This window comes from Camellia sinensis, chromosome 2 (genome assembly GCF_055761805.1).
Source record: "Camellia sinensis isolate YWXY chromosome 2, ASM5576180v1, whole genome shotgun sequence".
Classification (NCBI taxonomy): Eukaryota; Viridiplantae; Streptophyta; class Magnoliopsida; order Ericales; family Theaceae; genus Camellia; species Camellia sinensis.
The window spans coordinates 165,846,847-165,861,256 of record NC_138962.1 but is presented as its reverse complement, the minus strand read 5'-3'; the positions used below and the strand labels follow the sequence as shown (position 1 = coordinate 165,861,256).

Here is a 14,410-nt window from a genome sequence, read left to right as displayed (position 1 = left end):
GACTTAACTAGGCATTTTAATGATTTTGATTTAGAAGACTAAAGGATCGAATATGGATTCATGCTAACACTTAGAATCTCACAATAATATCACTGAAATAAGCAAATACAACTCAAATGTGTTCGTAACACGGGATTGCGAAGACAGAGAACATAACATGATGAAATTGATTTTTTGCACAAATAGTCTTCATTGCGAGATTTACGAGATGAACGACGCGGATTATCACTATGGATCCGAAATAAGACCCATAAAATATAGCATGGAGGAGTATGGAAGATAGTGGTATGGAGGGGAGTCATTCCCTATTTGTAATCTATTTGAGGAAAAAAGCGATTTAAGGAGCCATACTAATAATATTGTGACAAATCATATTAATTTAAAAATGAGGACTGCTTTATATCATTTTTTTAATGTTTTTTTATCTCACTAGATTACATGACAATATACTATTTATTTTTATTAATTTGCTTAGACCAAAAAGGGAACAAATCATGATTATTCATATACGAGGAGATAACTTATTTTATATAAATTGAATTTTGTACTAATCACAAAATGACGTGTGTATTTTTTAGTATCGTAAAATTTTTAAAATATAAGAAAAATAGATTAAACGTTTCACTTCGAAGAGACAACGTTTTATTTTTATTAAAGTATAGATAGATACATTCAAAGCAATTACAACATAAATAGGGTTATATATATGAACAGCACTTGTCTCCTCCTCTTTGAGGATTGGACTGTCCATTTCACCACGCACTCTAGTTTGAGAATCTAATTCATTGATTTTTGTAGTCCCTGTAAATAGATTAAAGTAAAAATAAATTGATTCTTATAATTTTTTTTCCTTTACAAGTTTATGTTAAACTATTTGATACACTTATTATTTTTATATATAATTTATAGATACATTTAACTTAAATAAAGTAATTATGTAAAAAGTATGAGGGAGGCACTCTAAACCTCTCTTTTTTAATTATAAACTTTTAGATTACAAAAAGCTACACTAGGCCTCGTAGTAAGGTATGGGGTGTCACCTGCCCATCCCCTTCCGCGTGGAATAACTACCTGTCCATGCGGATCTCAATGCACAATTTGTCTCGAGAAGTAGGTCATTTTACTAAATTATTTCAAGTTTTAATTATTTTAATAAGTTAAAATTTTTATATTTAAAAATATAGTTAAATTTTTTTTTTATTAGATGTGATATTTATAAAAGAAAAAGTGAAATGATTATGAGTTTAATGTAATATTTTATACTATTAACTATTTTAGTCTATTTTATCTTTTTATAGATTTTAACTTAAAAAAAAAAAAAAAACCATAAATGCACTTCCCAAACAGGGCCATAAGCAAACAATTATTGGTCCCAAAAAAAAAAAAAAAATTATTGGTGAATTGCTTTGAACGACAACAATAATAAATGGGAAGGAAAAGTCCTTTTGTCTTTTTATCTGTGTGATGGCGAATGTTTGAATCAAAACCAATAGTTCCAAACTCGTCATATCACTCCCTCTAGTCGCCGATCAAAAAAAAATATCACTCCCTCTAGTTTTGTTATTATATACTAATTGTTTTTGATAATTGAGCAAAAGAGTTAACAATGGCAACAAGGGGTCTTCATCACTTGAGCTTTCTAATCTTGGCCTGCATTTTGTCTAGCACAGATTGTGCAAAACAGAGTTATGAGTCAGCGGAGACGCTCAACCGGAGCAGTTTTCCAGCTGGTTTCGTATTCGGAGCGAGTTCGGCTTCATATCAGGTGTGCCATTTATGCATTTTCTCTATGAAAATAGACATTATTTTTTTCTCCTTCGCATACGATAAGGAAGTTAGGAAGTTGGTAAATTAGATTAAAAAGAAAAGGTTGCAGTTGCTTCATCAATTCGAACCTTAAATCTCCGACTTTCTTACCGTCCCACGAGACAGCTATATGAACTATTGAGCTTCTAAGCAATACCATTTATTTAGTTCCTTTTGATCATTTGTAAATTGTATTCATTGTTCATTGATATTCAAACTTATATGTCTTGTTTAGTCTGAAGGAGCAGCATTCCAGGATGGTAGGGGACTCAGCATATGGGATACCTTCACTCACAATTATCCAGGTCTCTCTCTCTCTCTCTCTCGCATGTACACCATCCGCACGACCACGTGCATTAAAGTGGAACAACTATTGATACAGTGAAATCATTGTGTTTGATAGGGTTTTAAAATTATGATTTGAGAATAGAGTTATATTTTGAGTTTGTGGATTTTGAAATTATGATTTAAGTGTAAAAAATTTGTTTTGTTTTGAGTTTTAAAAAGAGTTTGAATTGAGTGATGTGACATATGATATTAAAAAGTGAGTGTTTTGAAAAGTATTTTGAAAAGTGAGTGTAGAATTAATTTTCTAAAACTGTAACCAAATAGCACACTCAAATTAAAGGGTATAATTAAACTTTAAAAGCTCTACCAAACAGAGCTATCTTTTAATTTTGTTTTTCAATTTCACCTCCAATATGAAACAGTTTCACATTCTTCTTCTCTCCTCTTTATCTCCTTTAATTCACATCATTGAAAATGAAATTGGAGGAATAAAATTAAGGAATGAATCATTTTCCATTCAGAAATTATTCAAAATTTGTTTCTGTGTTAGTGTGCGGTATAGCATAAATTCAATTACGGACAATTTTTTATTTTTTATATTTGCTTTGAAGATATAACATTTTTTAAACAGAAATGTTATGAACTGTGAGAATGTATTTGAATTTTATTTTAGTTGAAAGTGACCTAAACCTACCATGATTGTAGACTATTAATTTTCTTGTTCAAGCATTTTTTTATTTTTAATTTGTATTATTGTTTTTATATGTAAATGGATGGAGATTAAAATAGGAAAATTTTGTTATTTGATGTTATGGTTGTCACTTTTGCTATACTTTAGAAATACTAACAAATATGATAATGACATACCAATTAACAGACGAGAATTACAGGTGGTTTCACTACTTGATATTGGAATAACTTAATATTATGTGTAGTTGATGTGTTTGTTGATACATATGTTAGTATTCCATTATTTTTGTTAAGTTTATAAGCTTGTTTGGAGTAACTTTTTACAAATTAAAAGTTGATAATTAAAAACAAAAACTAAAAGTACATCTCTATCTGCTTCTCGTAATTAGTTCTCCCAACTTATAAGCTATAAATAAAAATAGCACCAAACACTTTAACACACTTTTTTTCTTTTTTTTTTTCTTTTCAAAAAAGAAGTTATGGGCAATTCCGTAATCCAAGTTCTTCCTAACTAGGGTGGTAAATAAAGCGAGTCGAGTCGAGTAAAATAGGTTGTTCAAGTTTTACTTAAAAATTTAATTAGCTTAAAATTGTGTTCAAAATTGACTATTTACCTTTTAAGTCGATCTCAAACAATGATCAATTTGATCACCAGTTAAGCTTGAATAATATTAATTTTTATAATTGTGTGGGTGAAAATCTGACCACACTGCCCGTTTAGTGATCAGCTGGAGAGCACAAGCAGAATAGATGGCTTTAGCAACCTGAAACAGAAAGAAAAAAGCTCCGGCGGTGGTTCTTCCACCCGGGGCACTCCGACGATCAAGTCAGTATATCTCTTAAAGATAATCAAATACTAAACTGAATACTCAAAATATCAATTACATACCTTAGACCCACGGGGGTGCCTCTCTTTTATAATATACTCAATCCAAATCCCACTAGAAGTATGACTTCTATGGACTCTAATTTACTGTTTACTCTGGACTCTTCAAGAGATAAAGATAAACTCCCTAAGAGTTTTATCCTTATCTTGGTTAAGTCCCCTCTTTGCCTTAGGACTCTTGCCCCTTATCTCGGATTCCGATATCTTCAGAGATGACCTCGGCTTCTCCGAGATTACCTCGGCTTAACTACCAAGGCACGTGGCACCTCGGCTGACACGTCGGCGTCACCATGCCACGTGTTGGTATTCAGAAAATATATCCCACAACTGCCCCCTAGGTTCTATTACCTCGGCATTCTGAGGTGATGGAACCTATTCCGAAATTTTGTCACTTCTTTTCTGAGTAATGGCTCAAAAACTATTTAGCCAAGATTATCTACTTTCAGCCGACGTGTTCTCTTCGGAGAACAAGGCTTCGATCGTATTCTCCCATGCGCATGAGCTGTCATGCATATCTAACTGTTTCTTTTACGTGTTTCGTCTTTATTGGAGCGTGTCAGTGACGCGCCTGAAGCTGTCTGTTCATTTCGTCTGCGCCGTCTGACGCGTGCGTTACCCTAGGCGTAATGATTGCCCTAATTTTGCCGCCGTTTCACATTTTTGACAAAACTTTTCTTTTGCCTCTATCTTTTCTTCACTTTTTCATTCCGTCTTCTTGCTCTTTCTCCCTCTGAAAACTCATTCTTCTTCGAATCTGCCATTGCTCCATTCTTTCTTCTGGAACTGCTCTTAATCCCTTATTCTTGAAAAAACCCTCTTTGCTGTTGCAATCAATTTCTGGGTTCGGCGAGCACTGCCTCGGCTTCATTTGTCCTGGTAAGACCCTTTCCTTTAATTCTTTCATTCTCTTTATGTGCTTTTGTTTGTCTGTTGCCATTACTGATCTTGTTCGAGGTCTTGGATTTATTTGTATCTTGAATTTGTGGCTTTTACCTTGAACTTCTATGCTTTTTCATCATTCTCTTTGCCGTTGTCCTTGATTTTTTCTGTATTTCTATTGTTTCTGAGAACTATACCTCTGTTCTTGAATCTGAAACTTCATCTTTGTTTTCTCTTTTTTGTATCTGCCCCAGATCTGTGCCCTCGATCTTTATCTTCATACCTTATAGATTTGGGATTTGTCTGTGGAACCCTTAATCTTTAGGGAAACCTGAAAAAACGTCCACCTTCTGAAACATATTCCTCTTAGTTTAAGCCAACATAATGGGTATGTGGAGGCATAGGGTAAATACCCCGACAAAACTTGAATACTTTAGGCAAGAATTCTCTATCCCAGCCGATGTTCATCTTAAGCTGGCTGGGGATAATGATACCATCATGCCCACAGACCACACAATGCCTTTTTCAATAGTTGCTTTTACCGAATGTGGACTTCGGCTTCCACTCGATCCCCTTTTTCGTCAAGTTCTCCATTTCTATAAGCTGAACCCTATGCAACTTACTATCAATTCCTATAGGGTAATTAACGGTATTATTGCCTTAGCTAGGCAAGAAAACCTTAGAATCACCCTAGCCGACCTTCAATATTGTTATACCATGTGCCCTCTTGATCTGAAGGATAGGGGTTTTGTCTATTACCTTAAGCCGAGATCCACTCAGTACAAAATTATAGCCGACCTCCCAGACTCCAACAAGGGGGCTGGAGATGATTTTCTCATTGCTTCTGGAAATTGGGAATTTGGCCCAGATGAAGATGTCCACCTCTACCCTCTTCCTCGAACAATTACAGAGGGCAAGAGTAAGAGCCCTGAGTCAACACTTTAGTTGTTTTTATTTAAGACTTTAATACTTTGTTTCTGACGTCTGTTTCTTTGCAGATCTTCATCAGCCACCGAAAAATTTTCGCCAATCCTTCTTCCCAGGAACAGATCTGAAAACACTTCTTGGCCTCCCAATCCATAAACGAAAAGCCCCAGTATTACTAAACTTCATCCCTACATACAAATCCACCTTACCCGACGTCCCAAGAAAAAGGAAGAAGAGTCTTTCTCCACCCACAGCCACAACCTTAACTGCTTCTACATCCCGAACAGATCAAGAGTCCACATCTGACCCAGCCAATCTTCCATCAACTTCGGCCCCCTACTTAATACCAATTCCTGAACGTAAACGCCGACGAAAGCTTGTAAAGACTGCCGAAATGGTTCGTCCAAGGCCTGTCGTCCAAGACCTTCTTGCCGATCTCCCAACTGACGCCGAAGCCGCACCAACGCAATCAATGCTCCCACCCAAACCAAAGAGAGTTAAAAAGGTTCAGCCTAAGGCCAAGGCTACAGATGCCGAGGCTGAGGATGCTTTGCCGATTTCGAAGCTAGCTGAAAGTAAAAAATCAGCCTCTACTTCAACAAAGAGATCTGCTGAGGGCCAACCCTCAGGGTCTACACAATCAAAGCAGCCAAGGTCATCGTCTGCGACGACCTCGGCTTCGAAGAAGCCCGACGTCCCCTGGGCCCCTGATCTTTCCCTGGAGGATAGGCCTATTATGGCTAGTGAAAGTGCTGACGATATCAACGTTGCTGTCGCCCTTAGCACTGCTCTTCTTCTACCAAATGACTTGGAGCGAAATGCCAAGCTTAGTGAGTATGAAAATTACGCTCTTATGCTCCAACACTCTGCTCAAGTAAGTATTTCTATTTGTACTTGTGATTTTTTCTTCCGTTCTTCACTGAGAGTACTGTCTCACATTTCTGTTCTTTTTGCAGGCCATTCAGCATGCCCACTCATTTTCCATACAATCCTTTGAAAATCGTCAAAGGTTGGTTGATATGAAAAGGGAAGCATCTTCAATGAAGAGAGAGATACGGGCCCTTGAAGCAAAAATGAAAAAATTGGAGGATCAGGCCGAGGCTGCAACGAAGGTTCAAACTTTAGCTCTTGAGAAGGCCGAAGCTGCTGAGGCTGTTAGAAAGGTTGCTGAGGCCGAGAAGAGAGAGGCCGAGGTTCAGAAGGCCCAAGCGGAGAAAGAACTCCAGCAAGCTCTGGCCATTAAAGAGGCCGAAATCAAAGAGGCCGACGAAAAGGCCTATGCTCAAGGTATGGCCGACGTCGCAGAAGACTACAAGCTTCAAGTCAGGCAGGCATGCAACAGGGGATTTTCCCTTGGTTGGATGTCCTTGATAAAGAAGCTTGATCTTCCTGCTGACTCGCCATTGCGCCAGGCCGACGCTATTCCTTTACCATTTCCTCCACCTCCTCCTGAAGGTGGATCAGAGTCTGGGGCCGAGGCCGTGGATGAAGATGAAGAAAAAGATGATGGTGAGGCCTTGGTGAGAAAACCCAAGAATGCTGCCGAAGCCAAGTCCCCTCCTCATGCTGAGCAGGTTATGGACTTAACTCAAGATGAGGGGGGTGATGATGCTGAGGAAGTGCCTAGGGAGTCTGTTCAAGGGTATCTATCATCTGACCGTCTTCTGACTGAAAGAAGTCTTGACACAACATTGGCAGAGATAGATGCCGAAATACAAGCGGAGAAAGTGGCCGAGGAGATTCCACCTGAATCGTCCGAGGTCCCCGTTCCTGCAGTGGCTGATACTGAAGAATCTTGAAAATGTTTTTTTTTTTTTTTTTTTATACCTTGTACTTTGTACTTCTTTACTTTCTGGATAATGCAAAACTCCTTCTTTTGGTTGATGTGGTTTCTTCAATATGTAACTGCAACAGTTCTTTCTCTGGATGTTTTGATCTTGTGATATTCTGTTGACTGCTTCTGCATAGTCTTGTACTTAGAAAAAAATCCTTTGCATGTTGCTTCCTTTGTGCAATCTTCTCGGGGTTATATACCTCGGGTATAACCATAAAACTTTTACTTCGGCAAGATACTGTCCTGCAATCTTTTCATAAATTTCAACAAGTATAGAACATATATTTCGGAATGTAAACTTTTGCAAGCTCCTTCTTAAGTTTCAACAAGTTTTAGACGGTTATCTTAATCTTACCTACTTGTAAATTGCTACAAATTTCAACAAGTAATGAACAATATACTTAGCCTTTATTTTAACCTGTAACTTTCTGTGTACCTCAGCGGGTGATCGTATGTCGGCTTAACATAAACTTGTAAATTGCTACAAATTTCAACAAGTGTATTAAGGAATAACATCGGCTTAACTTCAACTTGTAAATTGCTACAAATTTCGACAAGTGAAGATAAGGAATCAGCTTAATTCCAACTTGTAAATTGCTACAAATTTCAACAAGTGGATTAAGGAATAACATCGGCTTAACTTCAACTTGTAAATTGCTACAAATTTCAACAAGTGAAGATAAGGAATCAGCTTAATTCTAACTTGTAAATTGCTACAAATTTCAACAAGTGGATTAAGGAATAACATCGTCTTAACTTCAACTTGTAAATTGCTACAAATTTCAACAAGTGAAGATAAGGAATCAGCTTAATTCCAACTTGTAAATTGCTACAAATTTCAACAAGTGGATTAAGGAATAACATCGGCTTAGCTTTGTCTGAGTTTGATATGTCTTCAAAAACATCCATGCATAACTTTATCAATCGATCATGTTGAAAGGATTCTGAAAAGACTTTATTGATAATATCGGCCAAACAATGATGTTTATCTAATGATAGAAAAATTTCAAATTACAAGTATTCCAAGGTCTGGGCAATGCTTTGCCCTCATTGTCCTCAAGCCGATATGCTCCATTGCCTAATACTAAAGTGACTCTGTAGGGTCCTTCCCAGTTTGGGCCAAGCTTGCCTTTCCTGGGATCCTTCTTGTTCCCGACGACTTTTCTTAGGACTAGGTCGCCAACTTGAAAATCTCTTGGATTAACCTTCTTGTTGTAAGCTCTGGCAAGCTGTTGCTGGTATACTGCGAGCTGAATTGCAGCTTTCTCTCTTCGTTCTTCTAATAAATCCAGGTCTCGGGCTAAGAGTATGTCGTTGGTGCCATTCTCTACTCCCTGGGTTCTGATCCCTGGGATGCCGATCTCTAATGGGATGACTGCTTCTGTGCCATAGGCCATGGCAAAGGGGGATTCTCCTGTTGATCTTCTCGGCGTAGTCCGATACGCCCAAAGTACGTTGGGCAATTCGTCCACCCACTTTCCTTTTGCTGCCTGCAGCCTCTTCTTTATTCCATCCAGGATTACTTTGTTGGATGCTTCTGCTTGCCCATTGCTTTGAGGAAAACTTGGTGTTGAGAAATAATTCTTGATCTTGAATTTTGCACAAAAGTTTTTGATGAGTTTGCTGTCGAACTGTGTCCCGTTGTCGGCAACAATTGCTCTTGGAATCCTAAATCTGGTGATTATGTTTCTCCAAATAAAATTCTTGACATCCACATCTCGGATTTTGGCAAGAGGTTCTGCCTCTATCCATTTTGTGAAGTAGTCTGTTGCTACCAGCAAGTATTTTCTTTGCCCAGTTGCTTGGGGAAGTTGTCCAACCAGATCCATGCCCCATTGGGCAAACGGCCAAGGGCTGGATACTGGGTTTAGGTCGGCAGCTGGTTGATGTATCAAAGGTGCAAACCTTTGACATTGTTCACACTTCTTTACATAGGCTTCGGCGTCCTTTTGCATGTAGGGCCACCAATACCCCTGGGTAATGGCCCTGTGGGCTAACGATCTGCCCCCTGCATGGCTTCCACAAATTCCTTCATGAATCTCGTAAAGGAAATCTTCAACCTGCAAAGGATGTACGCACCTTAAAAGTGGTCCAGTGAAGGACCTCCTGTAGAGATGGCCTTCCGCTGTTAGACTGAATCTGGCAGATTTTAGCCTAATTTTATGTGCTTCTTTATGGTCTTCTGGCAGCTTCCCCTCTTTTAGGAATGTAATGATTGCATCCATCCAACTTGGTCCAAGGCCCACGCACATTGCTTCTTGTTCAATGCTCTGTTTATCTATGCTCGGGGCCGACATGTAGTCGATCATAATTGTCCTTGTTTTTCCAGTTTGAATTGAGCTGGCCAAGTTGGCTAACGCGTCGGCGTGGGTGTTGTCATCTCGGCTTACTTGGAGTAATCTGCAGTTCTGGAATAGGGCTGCCAGTCGGATGACTTCCTTTGCATATGCCGACATTCTTTCGTCTCTGGCTGCAAATTCTCCTGTTGATTGGTTAACAATCAATTGTGAATCACAAAAAACAATTACCTCGTCTGCCTCTGCTGCTGCTGCTAGCTTTAGCCCTACAATTAATGCTTCATATTCTGCTTCATTATTGGAGGCTTTGAACCCCAGGCGAATGGACTGTTCTACAATTTCTCCATCTGGAGATATCAGCAGTACTCCTGCTCCTGCTCCCTGGCGGTTTGAACTTCCATCGACGAATAGTCTGAATGAATCGCCGATGTAGATGCTGCATGGTCTGAGCTTTTCTTTCTCTTGCTTTTTTGTCTTTGACTGGGATTCTTTTTGCTTGTCGGGCCGATGCTCATCTTGGCTCGACGGAGCCCGAGGTGTGATGCCTTCAGGTGTGAGTTCTGCGACGAAGTCGGCCAAAACTTGGCCCTTTATTGCTGTTCTTGGCCTAAATTCTAGGTCAAACTGGCCTAGTGTTACTGCCCATTTTGCTATCCTTCCTGTTAAGTCTCCTTGATGTAATAAGGATTTCAGCGGGTGTTCTGTTAGAACCACAATCTTGTGTGCCTGAAAGTAATGGCTCAATTTCTTTGAGGCCATTACCAAGGCTAGCATTAATTTTTCCAGTGGTAGGTACCTTGTTTCCGCGTTAGCCAGAGTCTTGCTTACATAATAGACAGCCTTTTGCCCCCCTTTTTCCTCTCGGATTAGCACTGCACTGACTGCGTGTTCAGAGACTGCTAAGTACAAAAACAATTCCTCCCCTGGGATTGGGTTAGAAAGGACCGGGGTTGTGGTCAAGTACTTTTTTAGGTCGGCTAAGGCAGCTTCACATTCTTCCGTCCATAGGAAGTCTGTGGCTTTTTTCACCAGGTTAAAGAAGGGTCTGCACTTGTCTGAGCTTCTGCTGATGAATCGGTTTAGGGCTGCGGCCCTTCCAGTGAGCACTTGAACTTGCTTTGCCGATGTTGGACTCTGTAGTTCCAGGATGGCCTTGATTTGGTCTGGGCTGGCTTCAATGCCCTTTCTTGTTACTAGATATCCTAGAAATTTACCTGACCCAACTCCGAAGGCGCACTTTGAGGCGTTGAGTCGGAGCCGATATCTTTTGAGTATGTCAAAGACCTCTTTTAGGTCGGCAAGATGACCTTTTGATTCCTTGGTCTTTACGACCATATCATCGATGTAAACTTCTACCGTTTTGCCAATCAGGTGTTTAAACATCTTTGTCACTAACCTCTGATAGGTTGCTCCTGCGTTTTTCAGCCCAAAAGGCATTACCCTGTAACAGTACAGGCCTTTCGGGGTGATGAACGCGGTCTTCTCCTCATCTGGAGTGTACATAGCAATCTGGTGGTACCCTCTGTATGCATCTAAAAAACTCATCCTTTCATGTCCCGAGGTGGCGTCTACCAGTTGGTCGATTTTGGGCAGAGGAAAGCTGTCTTTCGGGCAAGCTTTGTTGAGGCTGGTGAAGTCTACACAAACCCTCCACTTGCCATTCTTCTTTTTTACTACTACTGTGTTGGACAGCCACGTTGGGTACTGGACTTCTCGGATGGCCCTGGCTTCAAGGAGTCTGTCTACCTCTTCCTCGACTGCTTCGACGTGCATTAACGTCGGCCTTCTGGCTCGTTGAATCACAGGTTTTGCCGATCTGTCGACATTCAGACTGTGGCAAGTGACCTCGGGGTCAATGCCAGGCATTTCATAAGGTGTCCAGGCGAACGCCTCTATGTTTGTCCTTAAAAAATCTTCCAGTTCTTTTTCTTCTTCTCTAGCTAAGCCTGAGCCGAGAAGAAAAAATCGTTCTTCGTCGCCCTCCTGGACGAGGATTTTCTTTAACGCCTCTTCGCTTTTCTCGGCTGGTTCTTTCCCGACGTCTTCTAGGACCTCCATGTCCTCATCTTCAACTTCTGCTTTCTTTGGCTCCCGTATACTACAGGTGGACTTTATTGCTGCCATGGAGCAATTTTTGGCTTGTAGTTGATCCCCTCTGACTTCTTCAATCCCATGCTCTGTTGGGAACCGGAGTAGTTGATGCAACGTCGAGGGAACTGCCCCCATTGCATGCAACCACGGTCTTCCCAGGATGATGTTGTATGGTGCGGGTGTGTCAATTACCAGGAATTCCGTCCTGATCTTCTTAGTGCCGGCTTGTACCTCCAAGCTTGTTGCACCCAGTGGCCATGTCGGCGTTCCATTAAAGCCGATCATCGGGCCGCTGGATTGTTCTAGGTCATCGGGGTGAAGGCCTAGCTCTTTGTAACATCTGACGTACATGATGTCACAGGAGCTGCCTTGGTCTATTAGGATGCGTTTTACTTGGCACTCCCCAACCTGGAGGGATACTACCAAGGCATCATTATGCGGATGTTGGACCAGTTCTAGGTCGGCTTCAGTAAAGGCTATCATCGGCCCTTGGCATTCTTCTGGCCGATGTCTCTTTTCCCCGACTTGATAGATATGCTGTAAATGTCTTACCCTCTGGGTTTCTCCTCTGACTTCGTTTTCGTTGACCCTTGAATGGATCACATTAACCACCCTTGGTTCTCCTGCTTGTGGTAGCTGTGCTGGGGGAGGGGGTGCCGCTGGTGCTTGAGGCAACCTTGCCTGTTCTTCCCTTGTTCTGGCCTCATCGACCAGGTCCCTCAGAAGGCCTTGTCTTACTAGGTCTTCCAAGTGTGCTTTTAAGGCTTTGCAACCTTGTCAAAGACCTCTTTTAGGTCGGCAAGATGACCTTTTGATTCCTTGGTCTTTACGACCATATCATCGATGTAAACTTCTACCGTTTTGCCAATCAGGTGTTTAAACATCTTTGTCACTAACCTCTGATAGGTTGCTCCTGCGTTTTTCAGCCCAAAAGGCATTACCCTGTAACAGTACAGGCCTTTCGGGGTGATGAACGCGGTCTTCTCCTCATCTGGAGGGTACATAGCAATCTGGTGGTACCCTCTGTATGCATCTAAAAAACTCATCATTTCATGTCCCGAGGTGGCGTCTACCAGTTGGTCGATTTTGGGCAGAGGAAAGCTGTCTTTCGGGCAAGCTTTGTTGAGGCTGGTGAAGTCTACACAAACCCTCCACTTGCCATTCTTCTTTTTTACTACTACTGTGTTGGACAGCCACGTTGGGTACTGGACTTCTCGGATGGCCCTGGCTTCAATGAGCATTAAGTCAAATCAAGTAATATATTATTCAAACATAGTTTAAAATTTTAAAAAGATTTAAAATATATTTAAATTTAACTTATTTACATACCAAAAATTCTTGAAGAAGCATTGAACAACGTCAACAAGATTGAGTAGCTAGTTCGTTTTACTACAATATTCCCTATAGTGATGTGGTTTTGACAGATCTTATGGTCTTATGGCAGAGAAAATAGAGGACCACAGTACAGGGGCCGTAGCGGATGAATTTTATTATAGCTATAACTACAAGGTATGGTTGATTTGTAAAAATTATTCCAATATTTCAACATATACTGAATTTTAATTTAGGTAGTTTTTTATTTTAACAAAATTAAAGGGATGTTCTAACAGAAAGACATACTTCTGATGAAAAATATTGGGTTAGATGCTTTCAGATTTTCCATATCATGGCCTAGAATATTACCTAGTAAGTAATGTCTCAACCCTTGAAACTCTCAATTACAATTCCTCATTTGTGTACTTCATTTACTTTATTTATTTCAAATAGATTGCGTGAAATGCGTATGAGGGATGGATTGAATTTCTCGTACGTTTATCGTAGGCTTTGTTTTGATAATTTAAATAATTTATTTTGTAAGATTTTTAATCTGTTTCATAGAAAAAATTAAATTAATTCGATAATCGTAAACTTTTTCATTTTATTATATTTGTCTCTGAAAAAATGTACGACAAATATATTTTTAAAATGGATCATTTATTTTTTGGAGACAAACGCCATAAAAAAGAAAATGCTATGATTATCAGACCGACCCAAATTTTTTCATAGATAACATATACGTAAGATCTTACAAAATGAACGATTCAAATTATCAAAACAGATCCCAAGATAAACCCTGGGCACCTCAAATTCTTTGATGCTCAAATTTAAATTTTAGAGAAATCTAACAATTTATATATATATACATGAAAAACTTGTGTCTATTAATACCTGATGCAACAACATGAGAAGCTAAGTATATGATGTTTGAAAACAAATAATAAGAAGGAGACAGTATGAATTGTTTGAACCTCATAAATTAAAGGACAATTTAAATAAGTATCGCTCTCACCAATTTTACATATCACAAAATTTCTCAACTTGCACTATATTTTTGTTTAAATAACAAATTTTGAACAAAATTTCAAAGTTTAAATATCAATTATTTAACAAAAACACAGTGTATTTGATATCCGAATAAATAACTTTGTTTGGTAGTCTAATATTGAAGCAATAAATTTTATTTGATAGTTAATATTTGAACAGAATAAAAATATTAATGTGGAAATAAAAGACCTTATCAATTTCATCTTTAAAAACTCATTTATAACAAATTTACCCACTAGTTTTGTTTAATAATTTCTCCAAAATTAGAGATAATTATTTAGTAATTTCAGAATATAGACACGTGATATTTTAAAATATTATGATTAATGAAAAAGGTAAATAGGTGTC

At 39.2% G+C, this 14,410-nt stretch overlaps 1 protein-coding gene across 3 annotated transcripts in view; it reads left to right on the top strand.

Annotated features, from left to right (window-relative positions):
• Positions 1–1,357: 1,357 nt before the first annotated feature.
• The window catches only part of LOC114308777 (beta-glucosidase 17), a 36,099-nt gene continuing 23,046 nt past the window's right edge, over positions 1,358–14,410 (top strand). For 2 of the 3 annotated variants that reach the window (XM_028254439.2, XM_028254441.2), the window contains exons 1-4: positions 1,358–1,765; positions 2,042–2,111; positions 13,143–13,207; positions 13,309–13,384. In XM_028254439.2, coding sequence (XP_028110240.2) covers positions 1,607–1,765; positions 2,042–2,111; positions 13,143–13,207; positions 13,309–13,384 — 370 coding nt within the window. In that variant the 5' untranslated portion in view covers positions 1,358–1,606. Of the gene's footprint in view, positions 1,766–2,041; positions 2,112–5,547; positions 6,351–6,432; positions 7,404–13,142; positions 13,208–13,308; positions 13,385–14,410 lie in introns of those variants that run through there. The other variant, XM_082916051.1, reaches the window with a different exon arrangement.